We start from the raw sequence: 21,189 nt of genomic DNA, 5'->3' as shown, positions 1-21,189 counted from the left end.
CCTGTACTAACCTTCGTGACCCATGGTCCCAGGGCTCCTCCATTCGTGTGGACACAGATGTGACTCATAAGGGCTCCTCAAGGACAAAAGTTGAGAGAAGTGCTCTCACTGGATTGCACTCCTTGCTCTTGCTGCATAGCTACATGACCTCAGTAAGTCCCCAAACAACACCTCACTTAAGTAAAACCCTTAGCAGACTATGAAGTTCTGCATACTTCTGTCTTTTACATTAGCTTATCAATAGAGCTTTTCTGGTAAAATCAAGATGTTCAGTTCACAAGGGAAGCTTCAGTAGCAAGAAAACAAGAAAGGAGCACCATTTCAATATGGCCAATTTGAGGGACCAAACCAGCAGCTCTGGGACCTGAACCAGGACAGCCAACATCCCCAGTAACTGCCTGCCACCACACTAGCAGTTCAGCTCTCTCTCATGCTCCCTCATATCTTCTGGTGAATAATTTTGGCATTTCCTACTGAAACTGAATTATGTTTTTTTTCTGGGCAGCCCTAACTGTGCTTTCTTTGTCTGCCCATCTGATTAAACTGCCTGCCTCTACAAATATACTGCATCTATGTCACAGAGACCCTACTTGTGAGGTTTCTGGGTGGATTACACGTACCTAAGCAGTCACTGTGAACAAGGCAGGAAAAAAACTGTTTCTCAGCAGCACATCTCTCTAGCTAGTGACTAGTTATTTGTTGATCAAATTAACTGCCTTGAAAACAATAATTAGCACTTATCACAACAAAGAGTAGAGTTTATTAATTCCAACACAAATTATCTAGTTGCAGAAGTTGAATAAAAGATCAGAATAAACAGCAGAGATTAAATTGGACTAGATCTTCTGTACCAACTTTCAAAATGAGCACTCTTACACAATCTAAAATGTTTGTGTTAATAGATAACAGCTAGATAGATAGCTCACATACAGTGCATCAGCAACTGGTCATTTTCTTTAAAACAAATGAGTTTGAGGAGATTCCTGATAAGCAGAAAGTTTCAAAGTCAAGGAAGGAAAGGTTGCAGGCAGATGAATAGGAAGACCCAGCAAGGTGCACATTGGATTTTAGCACAAGGAATCCTCTGATGGTACTTATCAGCTTCACACCATAATGGTAAAGTTTTAAACAGTGTAGAAGTGCTTTATGGAGTGATAAAGTCAGCAATAAAAGGAAATCAAGCTGAACTTCTTGCCACTTACTGTGGGAGCTAACAGGGCCCCCACAGAAGAAGAATATGAACCATCTGCAGAGGCCACCTAGGGCCATTGCAAGGACTCAAAAATCCACAAGCAGATACAGCCAAGCTATCCCCTCCTGTTCCCCAGGGTTCTGCAGCAGCCGCAGGGACCACAGTACACCTGCTCCAATGTCACTCATGCTACATCAGCAAAATGAACACATTTGTCACCCCTTGTGCTTGACCTGATGGTTTTCTACAGTACAGATCTTAGGCCTATCCAGAGGGCTAAAATGCATCCCCACTCCTCCCCCAGTGTGCTGCAATTAATTGCATCTACACATCAGTGTACATGTCTTAAAATCACATCATGTGATGAAGGTCTGGGTCTGTCAGAAGGAAATGTTGTGTTTGGGTTTGCTGTACAGCTCTGCTACAAGCTGCCCAAGAAATACTAGTCAAATCATTTAAATCCATTTTCTGCCTTTGTGCAATGAAGGTGAGAACTACTTTTCAGGGGGCTTGAAAGGCTTAAATCCCCAGTGGGAAGCACATTCTGCTCTTCAGCTGAGAGATGCTAGTGAAGTGCCAAATATTGTTATTAATTTAGTACAGCTAATTTGTTCCATGGAGATTAGCATATGACTGCTGGAGCCAAGTGAGGAAGGTAGCTCCAGCTCTCCCTGGATTCATGGTCCTCCACCCACCAGGGATCCATGGCAGGGTATCAGGTAACTCTCATGAAGTCATCAGGACTGATTCTAATTTGCTAATCATTTCCTGAGGCATGACACAGATTGATTCACATTAAACTTTCATGGGCGCTTCTGATCTCATGCACAAGCTTGGACTACCCGCAAGGCACTGCCAGCAATACTGAGCAAGGGGCAAGCACTCAGGCAGCTGGGCAGTGCTTGAGAAGGGCTGTTGTGAGCTTTGGTGGCCAAAGAAAACCCACTCTCCCTTGAAGAGAAATGTGTTACTAATGTGTGTTTATTTATCAGCTGTTGGAATACACAGCAAGGAGACTAAAGGTCTCAGGTGGCAGGTAAATGAACACCCTCCAGTTGTGCCATTAATTCCTAGGGAGCGAGAGGAAGAGCTCACCAACTTGCCAGCTGTAAATCACTAACTGGCTTTTCTGGAGAGGACAGATTACTCCTCATCTCTTCCAGCCAAAGCTGGTCCTCCCCAGCAGCCCTTGCCACTTCCAGAAGAGATGGACATCTATCAGCCTTTTCATCATCAGAGGCTGTTCCCCTGGCAGCCAAAGCAGAGGGATCTCACTGACAGCATGGGGCTCCCCGCATCAGCCCTTCCCCAGGACGTTCACATCCCACCTCAGCCCCATAGAACTGCAACACTACATGGTCAGACCCCAGCTCCCATCCATCAGCCCGCGTGCAGACGCGCTGCTGCCCTCAGCACAGTCCGGGTGTTTTTCCAGCCTCTCTGACATAATAAAATTTCCAAGCCCTTTGCCCTCCCTGATGCATTATCTGCCACCAGGGACAGCCGGGCTGAATGAATCAAGCCCCAGCCAGCTCTCTAAGGTCCAGGACATGCTGTCCATGGAAAAACAACACACAGCAGAGAAACAAAAAGTGAGAGACTACCTGGCTGCCACTTATAGTCTTCTCAGAAAAAGCCAGCAGTCAACAGCCAAACCTGAACATTCACGTCACTCTTTCGCTTATGGAAGGCAAGCGTACTGAATGCCTGGACTCTTTTCAGCCCAACAGTCCCATCTCTGCATTTGCAACCATAACATTGGAATAACTAGCAGGGCTCAAGCTGGTGCCCGCTGGAGTCCATAGGAGATGCAGGTGCCAGAGGCTTTTTTAGATGCAGAACAGTGATTCTTTGTACCTTTCTTTCTGTGGGTTGCAGGACTCCACCCTCAGTCACATGCAAAACAATTCCTGGATGGATGTTTCCACTAAAGACCTCAGAGTGTTTTGTAATTATTGAGTTTCCTGGTATCCGCGTCATATGGATAAATAACATTTCTGCTTATGGAAGTGCTAAGACTCACTCGAGACCCCTCCAAGAATCAGCTACGGCGTCAGGAAAAGTGACATCCTTATAGCAGGAAGGCCCCAGGGTACTCAGTGTGATCCCAGCCCTGTCTCTCCATGCCTGCCAGCTGCCCAAGGTGCAGCCCTAGGACTCCGCTCCGTGCCATCCCTGCCACTGAGCTGCAGTTGCCCCAGGGCTCTGCACTCTGACTGCCGCTGGCTGCTGGCCGAGACCACCCTCCTCCTACACAAGACGCAAAGCCCTTCTGCGCGCAATGAGCCTGTCACCTATTCATGCTGGAAAAAGACCAAATGGGGTCTGTTACACCATAACGTGCTTCACTTTCTGTTTTCATTCCCCTCTCTGTTCCCTTCCAGGAAATTACAGGCCACATTCACCTTGATTTTTTCTGCCTTTCAGGACAGTTACAATTCCAACATGAGCTGAGGAAGTTACTGTCATCTAGTGCAAGCAAGACGAGAGCAGGTTTCTCCAACAGTTACTTGTCACCCCTGCATTTTACTCCCATTTTACCTAACGACGTGGCCCTGCAGAGATGCAAACACTGCCCTCTGCTCCTGCTGGCCAGAGGGCTGCTGGATGTTGCTCTGCACTGCAGGATGCTTGAACAGAGAGCTGGAGCTCAGCAAGATGCTGGCCAAGGCATACACACTCCATAGGGCAGGACAGGTGAGCTGATGAAAGCTCTCCACAGCCATGTCTCCAAGGGCCAAGAGGTTCATCGAGCTGTAGCAATGTAGGAGACCAAGTACTAACATGGGCTTTGAGTCAGCCTGACCACAAAACCATTAGAAAAGTGGTACTTGGGCAGGGAATGCAGCAAGAGCTGGAGGACGTGCTCTAGCTCCAGTTGGAGGAAGACCTGCGGAGCTGGCAGAGCAGATCGAAGCTTAGCCCTGGGAAATGCTGAGCGCTGAGTAGCTACAAACCTTACAATATAGAAACATTGGATCAGAAGAGTCACTAAGTCCTATCTCTGCAACTGCATGCAAACACACACTAGGTGTTAAGGCCAGAAGATTCTTTACAATATCTACTTTTCACACACCACACACCCTCAGCCCCTTCCCCCAAGCAAACTAGAATAAAACTAAAACCAGTGGGATAAGAGACTGGTAGCCACAAAAGCACAGATATCCCAGAAGAAACGACTGAGGGAAGCCAAGGACCTGCCGGGATCTGCGGTCCCTGCCTTAGCTGGAAATATTTTTCCCTGGGTAAACCATGGCAGTCACTGTCCTTGGCTTGCACTGAAGTCAGTGGGAGCTTAGCACAACTCATTCTTTAAGAGCAATGTCTCTGAATAACAAGAAAACACAGCATGGCAATCACTGAGCCCAGTGAATAATGGGTTTCATAGGTGCTCTCAGAAGGGGAAAAGGAAAATCCCGTCTGGCTCCAAACGGCTTTCTATGTGCATTGGCAGGTCCTTGGTATTTCTCCCAGACGGGGAGGGCAGGCCCGAGCCAAGTGCCCATGGTACAGCACATCCAGGCTTACATAACCCAAGGGGCCCAGGGTAATAATTAACACTGGCTTATTGCCACTGGCTTTGTGCTGGAGTCACCTGGCTGTTTGGATTAAATGTATAGTGGCCATTTAGACAAGGAGAAGGCTCCCGGCACAAGGATTTACGTGGAAACAACCCCCAGGGAGGGCAGTGAGCAGGGGACTGTTGCAAACATGTAATGTGGTCAGGGGAGCAGGACCCTTTTTAGGGAGCTTTGCCTGGGTGAGTCCCGAGCGCAATGTACCAGCAAGCGAGCTCTCATTTCTCTCTCCTTGGCATCCTTTCCAAAAGCAGACACTATCAGCACAGCTCAACTTTATCTCATGTCCCGTCTTTACCTTTCTTTGCTTATCTGATGTCTCACTTACACGTCCTATCACTCTTTGCTTTCTATAACCTTCTGTTTGCTATTGATACGCGGTCTGTGCCACTGTCTGGGGCAAAGGAGATTTGGGACTTCTTGGTCCTGTTCCCACTTTCCCTCTGCTTTGCTCTGTGGTCTCGGACACATCATTCCATTGCCCTCTGATTAGCCACAGGTCATAGAAGTCAGGTCACCTTACAGAAACGTCACTTTACTCTTATTCCTTACACTTAGTCCTTACCTTGAGAATGACCTTCCCAGACAACTGTTCCTCCACCACTAGTTCTCATGAAGAGTTTATAAACAGGCAGAAATCGCCAGTAAAACCATTCAGAATCATAGAGAGCACTGACAAGTGTTAGGGACTGGCTCGCAGTCATTATACAAAGGCTGTAACACTGCACAGGTGTCCATTCATGCCTCAGAAAGCCAATTAGAGATATTTTAAGTCAATGAGACTTAGGTATATGCATAATGATGCCATGCTGTGCAGAGTTGCCAAAACAAAGACATGATAAACCTATCTACAGATGTGGCGTCAAAGAACTTATATATATGCTTATCTTCAGGTGGCTTAAGGCAAAGCCACCTTTTTCTCATGAATTAGCAAGACCTACAGCCCAGCCTAGGCAGGCCAGTAATTCCATGTAAAACAAACACCCCAAACTATTTTTTTTTAAATTTCTACTTTTTTGTGTGTGACAAACCTCTGAAAATACCATTACTTTTCATGCAGAATTAACTCTCCTTTCACAGCAAATATGACACCGCTCTTCTGAGCAAAATGTTGAAACTTTAAGATAAGCTTATATTTCCCTACAGGTAAGTATCTAAAACTAGGGAAAAAATACAGAAAAACACACACACACACACACCCCCCACACAGAAACTGTACTTAGAAAATGAAAACAAAAAGTAAGAGAGAATAAGTGTTTCGTGGACAATATTCCAGGCTAAAACATTGCTTAGATCTTAATATTTCTGCACTGCTGTGCTCCAAGAGTGGGTATTTTGCATTACTCCACTTCAGCTGTAAGTACTGCCACTTGCAGAAGAAATAACAACTTCTGCCCCAAGTACCTTGCAGGGTGAATTACCCAACGTTACAGCAATATCAGAACTCCAAGGGAGATGGGGAGGAGACTGAGACACTGGTTAAAATAAAGCAACTTGTTTAATGCATAATGTCTGTAGGGTGAGAACAGAAGGGAATCGGAGATCCTCTTGGTGCAGGTTTGCTAATTAAAGCTTCTATGCAATTAGAACTCTTAAAGCAGCTGTCCTTAGGACTCTGGTCTTCAGGCTACATCTCAGGAGGTAACAACACCACAGAGTGACCAGAGCTTGCTCTGCCAAGTCCCTCAGTCCTCTTGCCAGGCTCACAGGAGTGCTCTAGGAAAAAAAAAGGTCTGGAGATCCATGGCTCATCAGCTGGCCTGTTTTGGTGGCTGTACTTCAGGGAAATGCTTTAATCACCAAGTGCCCATTAGTCTCAGTGTGATTCTTGCTGGGAGAAGCTCTGGACCCGCTGCACCATTGCTCCCATAGAGACTCAGAAGCGGACACCAATAACGTTGCTGGTTTCTTCTTCCAGTGTAGGCCGAGCACCCGAAAGCATATTGCAAGAGATGTCCCAGCTTGCAAACCACAAGACTATCGTGTTCGTGCCTGTGTTGTTGCCCATGGGAAGCAATGGTTGTTGCAGGACAGGGAATCTTATCCTCAGGCCTGAGGCATGCTTCTTACTTCAGGTCCCACACATCTCTCCTTCAGATGTGGGATTCGCAGCAGAGCCAACTGAAGCGCCTTGGCACCAAGACCTCCACCATGCTGAGCCATTCTTTCACAATCTAATCCCGTGACCGGTCTTACTGCATGCTCCTTCCATCCAAGGATCGCATACACAGCAGTCAAGTCCCACAGTGTCACCACGATGAATTGCCATCCCCGTTTGACAAGACAGGGAACTGAGGCACATGGCAGTAGAGCCCTTTGCCCTGGGTCACACAGCGAGTCACCATCCCAATCTCAGACTCTGAAGCCCTCCTTCTTCATGCTAGCCCCTAGAGCTTGAATTTCCTCAAAACCTGCTCGCTCTAATTTATTAACCACAATCTGACTGAGGTTAATAGTCAGCTGCAGACCTGTTCCACAGCCGTCAGAAACCACAGAAGGCATTCGGGGCCCAGCGGCTGCCAGGCGAGGCGTGAGAGCTCCGGTGAAACATCTCGCACCTCCCAAGAGTTTTGAGGTGAGGAAAAACTGAAGGCGGCTTGAGGTCTGTTCCATCACCTCTCTGTTACTCAGCACCTGAAAACTTACATCCAGGTGAATCAAAATTTCATGCACTAACTTGATTTCAACCACTTTCTTGATTACAGAGCTGGCTACAAAGGAAATTGATGAATAATAATTTCAAAAAGGGATATAAAATTTCCATTTTCATTTTATTGTCAAAGTAAATATATTTTTATGAAGAACAAAAGAAAATATACAGAATTGTAACTTATGTACACTGGCTTTATAGGTATTTTTGTTTCCAATTTACACAAATTTTGATACGTTATTAAAAGATATTTTATATAGATATGCATCTATGTACAGTTTTATTTACATACATTCATAGGATGTGATATAAACCAGTCAATAGATGATAGCTCATTTATATTAATTTCTAGAGGACAAAAGGAATGCATTCGCTTTAGCTAGACCTGCTGTTCTTACACAGCACGGGCTCCTGCTCTGCCTAGCACTAGGACGGCAGTTATCTATTTCCCATTTTGCCAACAAAAAGACAAACAGATGCTGTCTGCGAATGGAAAGAAAATGCAACATCCATTATAAAATCGTTCCTAATTACTGAATTCTATTTTCTTCTAAAGCTTCTTACAATTGCCAGAGTTCAAAAGGAAAAACAAAACAAGAAGAAGAAACACAAACAAAGTTGCTTGCCTGCTACCATCTGATTATTTGCTTAAATTCCCTTCTTAGCCATCTACCATACGAATTTGTTTCTTTTGGCTACTGTTCTCACCCATTTGCCCAGCCCAGCTGCGTGGAGCTCTGACATGGCTGTTGGTAAGGGAAGGTTCAGCGCTGAAGCTCACCCTGGGTCAGAAGATCTCCTGGTGCTGTCCCACCAGGCCATGATGCTCCCCTTGTTCCCAAGTCACTGGCACACCCTGACAAATGGTCAGGGATACAGAGGCTCAGCCCCAGCCAGTGTGGGCAGGGGATGCTCGGGATGCCCAGTGCTCACCAGGACCACTGGGCACCTTGGGGTTTCTCCTCCAGGATCACACAAGAGGACAGGAATGGAGATGGGAGCAGAGCACAGCCATTCTCACAAACAGCTTACTGTTGCTTTACACTCTACACAACAGATCTTCTGCTAAAGACAGTGGATGCTTCCAAACAGTCAAAGGAAAGCAGCGTTTCCTTTGATGCGTGGGCATCCTTTCACCCTCAGTGGCAGCACAGGACAGGAAAAGCATGCACATGGTACGCGATAAGCCACACCAAAAGGCCTCCACGTCAAGCCATTTCACCCAGCCTGAGCTTTGGGTTTGTTTGGGATATATCTTTGCTTAAATATATACATATATATATGTATGAATATATATACATAAATATTTATATATAGCCCTAACCGAGGAAAAGGTAAATGTGAGCTGGAGAAATGAGAGAGGTGTGGGGGTGCATTGCAGCGCTTGCCATGCCTCGCCTCTCCCTCTCCCCGACTCCCACTGTTCCTCCTCCTATGGCCAGCCCCTACAAATCCTTGGCTCAGGCAACCCAAAAACAAAGGAGTTGTTTTCATTTCAAAAGGAATTTGCTGTTTCCAAACTGGACAAATAGAGCAGCTTAATAAAAACTCACAATGAATGGCCTGTACATGAGCAAAGCCCTCAGGAATGCCAGGGCTATAATTAACTAGCTGCAAGCAACTCTTACATTTTCATGTGCAGCAGAAAACAGCTAAAAATAAAACACTGTAATTTCCAAAAGAAGCAGCAGGAAAGAAGGGAAAGATAGGAGGAAAGGAAAATAACATCCTTAAAAAAAAAAAAAAAAGACAAAAAAGGAAGAACACCCCCCTCCCCTGACCCAAAAAGAACTTCATTCTCAAATCATCTTTAAAGGACATGGGACACTCAGACATGGTGGTATCAAGTAACAGCATTGACTGTTGTGTGAAGACAAATAAATTATCACTAGAAATATAGTGAGCAAAGTGCTGTCATCGGCTGCTGTAGGACGGCTGGGCGGGAAGGGGAAAGCGGGACTGATCAGTTCACGGAGCGGACGGAGCGGTTGCTTCGGGGGAATCGATGCACCTTGACGTGTTTGGACAAGTGGTCGCTTCGAGCAAACTTCTTCTCGCAGACGGGACACTGATAGGGTTTCACCCCTGAGTGGGAGCGCCTGTGCCGAGACAGCTCATCTGACCTGGAGAACCTGCAAGAGAAGAGAGGCCTTTTCAGACAAATGAATAAATTCTCTTACAGCCCCCAAACCTCCCCTCAGGCCACTCAGAGACTGCTTGTGGCAAAGCCCAATATGCAAACTGAAAGGGCCAAGACACACGACAGAGCCAGTCTGGTCCCAGCCAGAGGTCAGCAATAGTAATGAAAACACACAATTCACAACCTCATCCCATGTAAACTCAACTTGGCACAATGCATGGATGCATCATTTGTAGAAACCTTGCCCTAAGCCCAATCATAGTCCCCTTCAGAGCCAGTCCCACAGCCTCCCTCCTGCAAAGCCAAGCAGAGGTAACCACCAACATCCCACAGGTGAGGTCTGCTCCAAGCTCCCACCAGCACTATGGCACATCCATCTGAGATGAGCTCCAGATAATAGCCAGATATAGTTACCCAGAAGCTATCCGGCTTATCAGATCCAGCTGAAAAATTAGCCTTTGCACATGCTCCTGCAGGCTAAATGAAGAGCAATTAGCATCTCAGTACCAGAGATGCTCAGGGCTGTAACAGCTGAAATCCAGGTGGGCCCCATGGCCATTAGCATAGATACTTCAAGAGCAAATTGAAATCAAGATGGGGACTTTAATTACCAAAATTGTCTCTCAGAGTCATTTTAATTTCAGATATTCCCCACTTCCCACCTCAACAGAAAAATCCCCAAATCCCACTGCTAGTTTCATAGGCTTTATTGGACTCCAATCAGCCAGTCCTTTGGTCTGGGCAGCAGGGCTGGCTCTGTTTCCAGCTTGGACATGACTGGGAGCCACAGGGTTAATTAGCACTGTCATGCTAAAACAGCCCTGTCCAGATGGGTACAAAAAATTTGCTGCCTGACAAAGGGCAATTAAGTGTTTTGTTGCCAGCACAGTAACAAAGAGCAGCACAGAAAGCGAGCTTGCAAGAAATGGTATCAGCTGTTTATTTACAATAAATAAATGAAGTCATGGGCAGTAGTGGAATAAATGGGGGAAAGAACATGTAGAAAAATGTGCCCTTCTGGAGCAAAATATCACATCACCAACCGGGTGAATACGCTATTTTTATGAAAGGGGAAAAACAGGACTGCTGGGCTCCTATGAATAAGTCCTTCATGCAAGAAAAATAAGTTTCCACATAAAGGTTTTAATTAGCAGTGATCTCCCGCCACTAGTTGCAGAACAGGGCACAGGCACTGGGAACGCTGGGAAGAGCTCCTTCAGTTCCCACAGCTCTTCGGTCTGCTGCTGCTACCCTGAGAGAGCCAGCACAGAGCAGATGCAAATACTTGCCCTGGGCAAGGTGTGGATGCATCTCCCCCAGGGGCATTTCTAGGGGAGATTCCTTCACCTGTTCTCTTACTTTTTTGCCTTGTCCTTGCTGTGGTACCTCCATGGTGAAAGAGTCAAATTTACAATCAAGAGCAAAAGGCAGGTGCTCTAGTGGAGCCACCAAGCCATTCCTTGCCTGGGATGCATCTTCACAAAGGCTACCACAGGAGCTTCTTTTCACCTCTGGGACCTGCAGACTTGCTTGCTCTAACACCCCTTCTCCTTCCAGCCTTGGCTTCCTGAAACCATGTCCTGGACCTGGGAGCAGCAGGGCCAGGAGATTCTCCTGTCTCTAGCAGCGAGCAGGTCCCACTGCCACATCCCTGGAGGGATGGTCTTGCAGAGCTACAAGCAGATGGGATTTGGCAACATTCTGGAGAGAGCAGGTTGTTGCCTGTGCAGGCTGTCTCAGAGGGACTCAGGACTAGGAATAGACCAGTTGCCAGTGATGGCAATGGCAACCACGTCAAGGAAAAGAGGGAGCAGCAAGAGGAAAGCTCCTTTGCAAAGAGCTGCCCTCTTATATATTGCCTTATCATCTAGGGAAGGAGTAAAACCAGATGTGGTTGGGTTGCTTTGTCCCATGTCCTTGGCTGTTAAGGTCACCATCTGCAACAGAAGTGCCGTAGCATATGGCTAATCCCGCACAAGAGCTCCACAAGTGCATTTCAATGGGAATCGCATGGTGAGTGGGGGAGAAGGAGGTGCACATTGGGAACAAGAAGCTCTGCTCCTACCCTGGGAGCTCGGATGAGTTCATCCGATAAAAATACACTCTGCCTCATAACGATGTCCTTAGCTGAAGAGGCAGGAATGTTGCAATACTGTTCCCCAGCAGTCACGGAAAGATCAACTTACGAGCCCACAGAAATAAACCTCAAGCTATCGGTGTGTTTACAAAAAAACAACGCAAAGGTTAGGACAAGGAAGCCGGGAAGACCTGGCGGCCTGGCTCCATGGTGAAATGATATTTGCAGCACATTCTGGCGCTGAAAACACCCCAAGAACCAGGCAATCCCACAGCAACTGGAAGAGTTGCTTCATCCCCCTGTCTGGTGGGACCCCACAGGACCTGTAAGCGCATCTCCCTTGGAGACAAACCTCAGAGCTCCCTGGTGTGCAGGACACGTGTCCTGTGGCTCCTGGCTACACGAGGACACGTGGCTCACAGGGCAGGAAAGGTCAATCACTTCAGCTGGTCCTCCATGGCCCCCACCACGGCCACCAGCTACTGGGCTGAGCCAGGCTATACCTCTGCTCTGCAGCGGAGGAGAGGCTCTGGACGTGCATCCTGACCTGCCCTAAGCCTCTAAACCCCCCCAGCCAAACCTCTGCCACCTGCAGAGCGAGCTGCAGGCAGTGCTCCCAGCCCCAGGATGCGCAGGGCCCTTAAACGCTCTGGCCTAACCCTGCAGGTGTTAGGAAAAAGGGCAGCTTTGGGCACTGCTGCCCAGGGGAGGGACAGCGAGAGCTTCTGTGGCTCCTGACACAGCACGGCTGCTCGGGCCAGCCCGTGCCACAGCCCCGTGTGTTGGTGGGGATGTCTGAGGGGCAGAGAACCAGCGGCTGCCAAAGGCACGAGCTGGCCAGGCACGGATCAGTGAGCCAGCCAGTCCAGTGGGGTATCAAACTCAGCGGGTCACTGGCCACTCCTCACCACCTCCTCCGCACCCTGCAGGAAACATTTCTCTCCGTGCACCAGGGAAGGGCACCAGCAAGGAGGATTCAGCCTCCTCCAGGGTTCTGCCACTGTCCTGGGGGCTGGCGAAGCCCCCCCACAGCCCTGCCCGGTGCAGTTACAGCACACAGCTTCCCTGTGGCAGCGCTGCCCAGTGAGCAGGGCGAGCTTTAATCCCCTCCACTCAGCCGCCTTGTGCTAGGCAACACTTTGTTTTGTTTTCGAAATGACCATCTTCAGCGAGCTCAGATCTCAAGTGTCTTTGGTGAAAAATAAATACACAAGCACAAGAATGTGGGGGAAAGAGGGAGGGAAGCAGAGCCCTGCAGCACTTCGGTGCTTAAATTCATTTGAGATGATACAAAACTGGGAGAGGACAGAGAGTCTGGATGCATTTGACATAAGTCATGCAAGACCATATCTCTTGTTGCACTTCTGGAAAAGGTAAACACACCTTATTAATGAAAGGGGGCTGAGCAATTCAGTGCTCTGTTGGGTCTGCCCTTTGGTGTGGCAGTGGGATGCATGAAGCCCAAGGTAGCAGCAAAGAGGGCTCCCCGGGAGATGCCTCCCTCCCCTCTCACCTCCATGGATGCCCTGCTGACATCTGGGGGTGCTGGGGGCTAGGTACCTGCCTGTGCCACGTGAACACAAGATAAGCAGACAAAGTGAGTTTGCACAGCTCCCCCAGCAGCTGCTGGTGAACAGGAGAAACTCCTCATAGATAAAGGGATCAATTCATCCCTAGTGGGCTCCTCTTCTTTAAGGGGCTTGGCTGGCAGAGAGCAAAAGGTGCAGATGCTCCGTGCTGCTGGAGCAGCACATCTCCTGGCCCACCCGACGATGCACCCTGTGCTGCAGCAGGAGGCACCCAGCTGCAAAGTCAGCATCCCTCCCTCACTGCTTCACGCGTTTCCCTAAATGCTTCCTTCTGGTTCTGCAGCCTGGAAAGCAGCAGCCCTGCGGGAAGACAGAGCTAGAGGTCACCCAGAGGCAATGCTTCAGACTCCTGAGCCTGAGCCACACAAGTCACCGGAAGCATTGGCATAAATCTCGGCATGGACCAGACCCAAACTCTCACGTGCCACATGCATTTGCCACGGAAACGAGGGTTTTGCTCACATCCCAGCACGAGGAAAGCCAACACGACACCTACAGGCACGTTCGCAGGCAGAAGGCACATCTGCTGCCTGCGCGCACGTACTCTGACAGCCGAATAAACAGGAGCAGTGCCCCTGTGACAGGCCAGGAACCGCACCGCCTGCGCCTGGTGGGACAAACCGGGGAACAAGGGGGCTTTAATTTCAGTGCATTTCCAGCAGCAGCCCCTGAGCCCAGCTCATCAGCAGTGCCACAGGCACAAATGAAAAGAAAATCCCTGCCTGTTTATAGAAACACCACAAACTGAAACAAGGAAAAAAAATATCACCAAAGAAATCAATTGCAATGATCCCCCCAGGTCCCCCGAGAGGCTTCAAACTAGTCCAGTTTGGGAACAGAGGATTCAGCCCTATTCTAACCTTTTCCCTCAAACCAATCCAGCCATCTCTAATTGCTGCATGTCTCACATAGTTGCATTTTTACTCAATGCTCTCCTGTTACTTTTTACCTTGTCTGTTCCCCATGATCACCACCCATTTCCTCATTAGCCATTGCTCACTGAAGCTCTGCAGGATATTCTTTGAAAGAAATGTGGTTTAATTTACTACAAGGGAGTTAAGACTATGTTTTGCTCCCATCATAATTTGCGGTGCTCTTTATTAACACTAGCCAGCAGGCAGACTATTAGCACAGCTAATTGGAAAGAGGGATGAAGGCCTCCATCAAAGTTTCTGTCAAAAAAATTTCAACTTTTTCTCTTAAAAAGTTTTAATGCTTTCTACTGGTATAAAAAAATAATAAAAATCACCTCTACTTTTGTAGAGATCACCTGTACAAGACGTTTTGCTCAATCAAACCTGCAATCTTCCATTCAAGCAACACTCAATTCCATCTCAGCCTTCTGGGTATGTTGTTACATCTGACAGCTTTTTGCAACTTTGAGCAGCACCCACGCGTTTTTCTCAATCAATGCAGAGAATAAAACCCAGAGCAGGCTGGAGTACCAGTGCCAGCATTTCCAGAAGGAACAGGATGGAGTGCATTTTCTACGAAACTGCACAAAATGCTCTTCTTAATTGCATTTACATAACACGGCCCTTCGCTGATCATGCTTAACCCCCCGCAGCCGGAACCCCACACAGCTATGCACACCATGACTCTGTCCTAAACCACCCAGCTCATTTACAGCCCTCAGCTGGTACCAGCTGAGCATCTGCTGCAGCTGGTGTGTTGCAACCAGATCCATGTGACTGCAAGGCATTGCCTGCAGTAACAGGCTTAATCTAACCATCTTGGAATGAAATATAAGTTATAATGGGCTTTAAAGACACTCATACAGCTGGTGGCAGCAGGTGATGCTCTGCCACTTAATTTATCTAAGCCCTTGCATTACCTAATAGTAAGAAAAAAGTTCAAATTCTCAAACAAACCGAGCTACTTTTGGGAACAGAAACTGTTCAGAAATGAGTGCAAACACTGAGAGTGCTCAGAAAGTTCAGTGAAACGAGCAAAAGGGCGAGGGGAACAGGACCCTGCTGCACCCCAATACTAACCTCCATCCACAACCTGGCCACGTGCACGCAAAAGGCTTTTCTCCTGTATGCCTCCTCAGGTGGGCTTTCAAATGGCTGCTTTTCGTGTACATCTTGGTACAACCAGGGAAAGAACATTTGTGCATTTTAATGAGTTCTGCTGCAGGGTTCTTTTGAAATTTCTGACCCATGATGATTCCCGTCTGACCCTGGATCATGCCTCCTGGCCCAATTGGCTTGGCGGCGATGGGGACGGGAGCAATGCGGACAAATTTAGAGGACAAGTTCAAATTGGATGACTGAACTATCTGGGGCACAAGGGCAAATGTCTGTCCTTGGATGTTGACTAGGAGCTGTGCAATTTTAATGTTGTCTTGTGCTGGTCCTTGGGAATTAGGGCTGGTGTTGGACTCCTGTTTGACCTGTACAGGTTGAATTTGGAGCATAACCGGTATCCCATTCTCCAGGGGCATTCCTCCATTTGAAGCCTGGCCACCTTCCGTGGAGCTGCTCAACTGTTCGTTTTTACTCTCTTTTAAACTAGCGCTGGGTAACATATGGTCTTTTTGCTGTAGCGAGGCAACAGAAACTTGGCTGCAAGCTCTCAAGTCCTTGGTCTCACTTTTAGGTCTGTCTTTGAGCTCCAGCTCCATGTTCTCTTCCAGAAATTCCTCAATTTCCTCAAGTGTGGGCTGAAATGGTCCAGAGTCTTCCATATCCACAGCAAATTCAGGCAACCTAAAGTACTCCTCTTTGACTATGGGCTGAAGTCTCCTTTTGTCCCACCATGACATGGCGGTGTTCCCCAGAGATGCCTGGGACAACAAGTAGTCTAAGATGCTGTCCTGACTCTCCGCACTGGACGTGCTCCCATAGCTGGAGCTGAGAACCTGGGAGTCCGGGCTGGAACAAGAACAAAAGCTGGACGAGTCGCTGTCATCTTCTGACAGGGGAGAAGGCAGCATTTGGTAGGACCTCACCCCTGCCGTCATGTCCCCAAAGTATCCCAGAGAAGACCTCATAGATGAAAAGGACTCATCGGTAGGCAGCAAGTGATCCACCATTCCTGGGCGATGTCTTAGGGTATCCCAACAGCATATACCACGCGGCAAAGGTTCAGGTGGGAGCCTGGGTGCAGGGAAACAAAACAGCAGCAGTCAGAACTCAGTTTAATCATTTACCTCCACGAACTAAACCTCGCAAAGCCCTCTAGCTCGCAGGAAAGTCCCAAGCATCCAGCCTTGGTGCGCACATGCTGCTGCACGCTGCAATACGTCTGTACCACCCCCAAAGGACTGTCAGAGCCTAAGTGCCTCGCAGGATTGCACCACATATTTGCAAAAGAATTCTTTCAGAAACCATTTCACAACCGTGTGTACTCTAGATTTACAGCTCCCTTCCAGAATATTACTGGCCAGAGGAAATATACTGCAGGCTTTCACCTAACAGTGAAACTGAGAGCCAAAGAAGGGAATGGAGAGCGGAAAAAAAAGAAAAAAGTATTGAAATTTTTAGCACCCATAAAAAAAAAAAAATCAAGTTTACTGCTGGTGTCCATAAAATGCAAATCCTTTCCTTATCTTGTAGCTTTCCACCAACCTTATTTTTAACTTCCTCCGTTCCACAAATATAGGCTAATCAGCGGAATGCAAGGATCAATCTGTCAGGAGCCAGGAATATTTACTGTGCTTCAGCATTTACTAGGCGGATTTTCCCCTCCAGATGTAATGAATCAGTGTGCCAACGTCATCGTCACCTGCGCTGCCCTTAATCAGGCTGGCACGGCGCTGAGCTAATTGCCACGGCCTGGCAAGGCAGCTGGTGGCTGCTTTCACCCCATCACTCTGCGCTCCCGTCTCTCTCTGGCGGCGGAGAATGAGCTGACCCCAGCCTCATGCCAGTTGCTGAGTGGGGAGGGCAGCCCTGTGCCCGGTCTCCCCCATGTGGAGGTGGCAAAGGGGCAGTGTCCCACGGGGTCACCCCGCCGTGAGCCCTAACCCCACTGCCACCCGTGCAGACACCGCGGCCAAACCTGACCTCGCTAGCGCAGCCGGGCACATCCCGTGCTTTCCCAGTTAAGCCCAGCAAAATTCCCAGTACAATTACTGGGGAGGCAGGAGGGACAAGCTGTGGGTTTGTTTTCTTCTTTTTTCACCCCCACCCCGGTGGAAAAGAAAAAAAAAATTGCTTACGGGCTGGAGACTGTGCCCCTTAGAGAGCGACTGCAGAGACCTCTGGACGGAGCAAACACTGGCTCTCAGTCATCCGCTCAAGGTGACTGATTGAAAACAGAGCTGTATATGTGCATAATAAAACAACTCTTTCTGTGGAAGGTATGCGGAGCGCAGAGATAGAAGTCATTTGATCAGCCTATGAGGTTTTGTGTGTGTGTGAATTAGGAGGCATGTGACCAGCGCGAAGGAAATGCCAGTCAAGCTTGTTACACGCTGTCATTTTCCACAGGCTCTGCCGCTGCGCTTTGGACGTTTTGCCATGAATAGTCAATAGCTCCCAGTTTTGTGCAGGGAAGGGGAAGCTTGTTATTGCTGCTGCTGAGCATCCTTGCTGCCTGAGCTCCAGAATTTGCCCGTCTTTGCCTTCTCTGGAGAAAAATCAAAAGCCATCTATGTGTTTAGCACCTAACGTGGCGCGAGATGCTTCACACAACACCCTTAAAGAGCTCCATCCCACTAGCAGCACCTATTAATATTTCACAGGAAACAAGGAAAAAAATACCACACATTTCTATATTTCTTAAAGACACAGCTTCCTCCCTTATATGCACACGAGGACACAGAGACAGGTTGATAGAAAGAGACTTAAAAGTAAGACAGCATTTTCCTGGTTTGCACAGCCCGTCAGCCAGCTACGCCTCTGACCCGATAACAAAATACTCACATGTGCTGAACACGAGGAAGTTCAAACAGAGGTTAGTGGCTCTGCTTTGCGACCTCAGACTATAATAATCTCTTATAGTAAAAGTGAAGAGCCAGGAGAGCCGTGTTTAAGACACATGACGTCTCTTTTTGTAAAAAAAACAAACAAACAAAAAAAACCCTCTGCTGGAGGAACTTTCCCTTGAGGCAAAAGTCACAGAACTGAGCGATGTGAAACAGAAAACCCAGTCTGTTTCTGAGAAGTTTTTGTTGCTCCCAGTAAGAATTCACCCCGGCAGCTCACTTCGTGCCTGCACCAGAAAGGGGTGACTGCCTTGTGACACAGGAGGCAGAGAGGAGCTCTTGCCCTCAGCTGCTTTCCAATCCTCCCTCGTACGTCTGCATTGCTCCAGCTCAACTGCTGAAGAACAGTGCTGTGAGTGAAATCTGGACCACGACGTGTTTTTTCTAAGAAAAGCTGGCGTGCTCTGCATGCACGGGGAATGAGCGTGCACTCAGAGCAGCTGGCAAGGTTTTCCAAAAAAAAAAAAAAAAAAAAGGCAAAAAAAAAAAAAAAAAGCTCAAGTTTTCTTTAAATGCCTGCAAGAACTGGGAAGCCACATATCAAAATATCCATGGATTTCACAGGGAATAAAACTAAATCTTATTTTGAATGGAGACTGAAAAGAGAGTGGGGAAAAAAAACAACCGAGCCCTAGCAGCTGCTGTGAGCAACATACCTCAGCAGAACCCAGGCAGCACGCTCATTTCCCTATCGCTTTTGACAAGGAGCAATGTCACTTGGTGTAACCAGAGTCGTCTCGAGAAGACAGGGGACTGTCAGAGGCAAACAGATCCAGGCACATCGCGGGCCAGAGCTGCTTTCTGCGCGCTCGCAAAACTTGCACAGCAGCCAAGAAGATTTTGGGGAATGCCTGGAATGCGGGATCGGGCCCAGGCTCTATTTTATCCTAAAGGCCAGACTAACAACTAAAAGGCTTTCATCCCTACTTTGTCTAAAGCCAAAACCAGAAGCTTAAAAAACAAAAATAAAATAAATTAAAAAAAAAAGCCAGGGCTACGCAAGCTATGAAAACTAATGATGCTGTTTACATAAAGCACTTTCATCCCTGGGAGGGATGAAAACATGTCAGAAATGTAAGCACCTATACAGGGAGCTGAGTGCCCGAGCCACTGGAAAACAGCCTCTCCTGGAGTGAAATAGAGCAGCTGTTCAACAGTGCACGGCAACGCGACGGGCTCCAACTTTTAAGAGTTCCCTAGGTTGTTATGATGTCCCTTCTGCCAGAAACATGTTGTTCTGCTTAAAATCTGTCCGTCTAATCACCAGCTTAAGGGGAAACAGAGAGAGAAGGCATATTCTGTCTCAGAATAACCTTAAAATGTTAAGTCCCGGGAACTTGCTGCAACGTGGGGACCCATTTCCCAGCACAGATAACACAGCAGTACCTGGGTTCAGATATGCCGACAGTCATTTCCCATGTATGTTGCTACAGCTCTTTCTAGTTTAGGACTAACCTGTTTACTGTTTTCCCTTGTTCCCTGGAAGATTTAATATCTGTTCAGGCTGACTCGTGCTCCACAGACAGAGCCATAAACTGGGCAGTGAATCAGGGCCAGCGTTTCTAAGAAATGCATGGGGAGGTAATAAAACAATAATTTAAAAAAAAAAAAAAAAAAAAAAAAGAGCCAAGAGCCAGGGAATCTGTTTATGCTCAGCCCTGCTGCAAGGTGGCTGCACTGCTTATCGGACACTAGGGGTAGGGGGCTACATTTAGGGGCCTCCCTGGCTTTTTTCAACGCCACTGCTTCTGGAATGCTGTAAAAACCTTCCTCAAAGCCCTGTTTTCTCCCCGTTTTCTGCAAAGTGCCCACCTTTAGACCCAAACTTCGGCCTCCACGAGCGGCACGCACCCCGGGTCGGCACCAAACTCCCCAAACACCGCGCGGTGACAGCGGTCGGGGGGGGGACACAACCCTCACCCCGGCACTGCCAGATCTCCAACGCTGCTAAGTTGTTATTATTTTCCCCTATTTTATTGATCCTTTTTCTATTTTTTTAGCAGGCTTTGGTAGCTCTCCCCCCCATCCCACCCGGCCGGGAGCAGCGCACCCCCCCACCGCCCCTTGTGCACTGCCCAGCTCCAGCCCTGCTGCAGCACCCCCGCTGCCATATCCCACCCTCCCCCGGTGCAAACCCTCACCTGAACTCCTCCGCAAGCCGAGCCGGGGCAAAAATAACCCAGAAAAATGCAAAAGCAACGACGAAAAGGCAAAGGAGCGCGGTGCAAAAATATAGTAGAAAATGCAAAAAATAAAAATAAAAAATAAAATGAAAATTTAAAAAAACAAGGCCGAGACACCACCCCCCCCCCGGGAGCGTAGTAGCCCCCAGCCCAGCCCACCCCCCGGTGACAGATCCGAGCCCCGAGCGGTGGGCGCAGCTCCCCCGGGAGGCGGCTGCGCGGGTGCGGAGCGCGGCGCGGGCCGCGTAGTGCTTTATCCCCGCGGGCCGGGCGGCCGGCGGCGGCGGGGGGGCCGGGGAGAGGCTCGCCCCGCTCCGCCGCCCCCATTGGCCCCGCGGCGCCGGGGGCCGGCCCCGGCCCGGCCTCGATGGGAGCCCGGCCCCCGGCGTGCCCGCGGCCGCTGGATGCTTGTGGGGGGGTAGGAAGGGGAGTGCTGGGGATGGGGGGTGTCCTCCATCGTGCTAGCATGTGGGGGGCTGTAGGCACGCGTGGAGGGGCTCGGCGGGGGGGGGTATGTGCACGAATATGCACCTGTATGTGCGTTGTGTCCGTATGTATATGCAGGTTATGTATGGGCTGATATGCACTGATATATGCGCTGGTTACATACATATAACCAGTGTATATGTACGTGGATGTGTACATATATATACATTCGTTATACATACATATGTACTGCTTACATATATACACTTTTGTATTTACATATATACACTACATATATACATGGATATATACACGAGTTATATATATACAGAAATATGTACACTTGTTATATATACACATACATATACACTTATTGCGTAACTACATACATGCACACTGGTTACATATATCATAGAATCAT

At 48.3% G+C, this 21,189-nt stretch overlaps 1 protein-coding gene across 4 annotated transcripts; it reads right to left on the bottom strand.

Moving 5' to 3' along the window:
• Positions 1–7,522: 7,522 nt before the first annotated feature.
• On the bottom strand, positions 7,523–20,457 carry KLF15 (KLF transcription factor 15). Of its 4 annotated transcripts, none has more exons than XM_084530903.1 (3): positions 20,301–20,457; positions 15,221–16,327; positions 7,523–9,552 (listed from the first exon to the last, which is right to left on the bottom strand). In XM_084530903.1, the coding sequence occupies exons 2-3, from the start codon at positions 16,261–16,263 to the stop codon at positions 9,384–9,386; spliced, it is 1,212 nt and encodes a 403-aa protein (XP_084387029.1). In that variant the 5' UTR covers positions 16,264–16,327; positions 20,301–20,457; the 3' UTR covers positions 7,523–9,383. The 4 variants fall into 4 exon arrangements, with proteins under 4 accessions (XP_084387029.1, XP_084387031.1, XP_084387028.1 ...); XM_084530905.1 differs by lacking the exon at positions 20,301–20,457 and adding an exon at positions 18,816–19,119; XM_084530902.1 differs by lacking the exon at positions 20,301–20,457 and adding an exon at positions 18,098–18,220.
• Between the last annotated feature and the right edge of the window lie 732 nt (positions 20,458–21,189).

This window comes from Aythya ferina, assembly GCF_964211825.1.
Source record: "Aythya ferina genome assembly, chromosome: 10".
Taxonomy (NCBI): Eukaryota; Metazoa; Chordata; class Aves; order Anseriformes; family Anatidae; genus Aythya; species Aythya ferina.
This window is presented reverse-complemented; position numbering and strand designations above follow the sequence as displayed.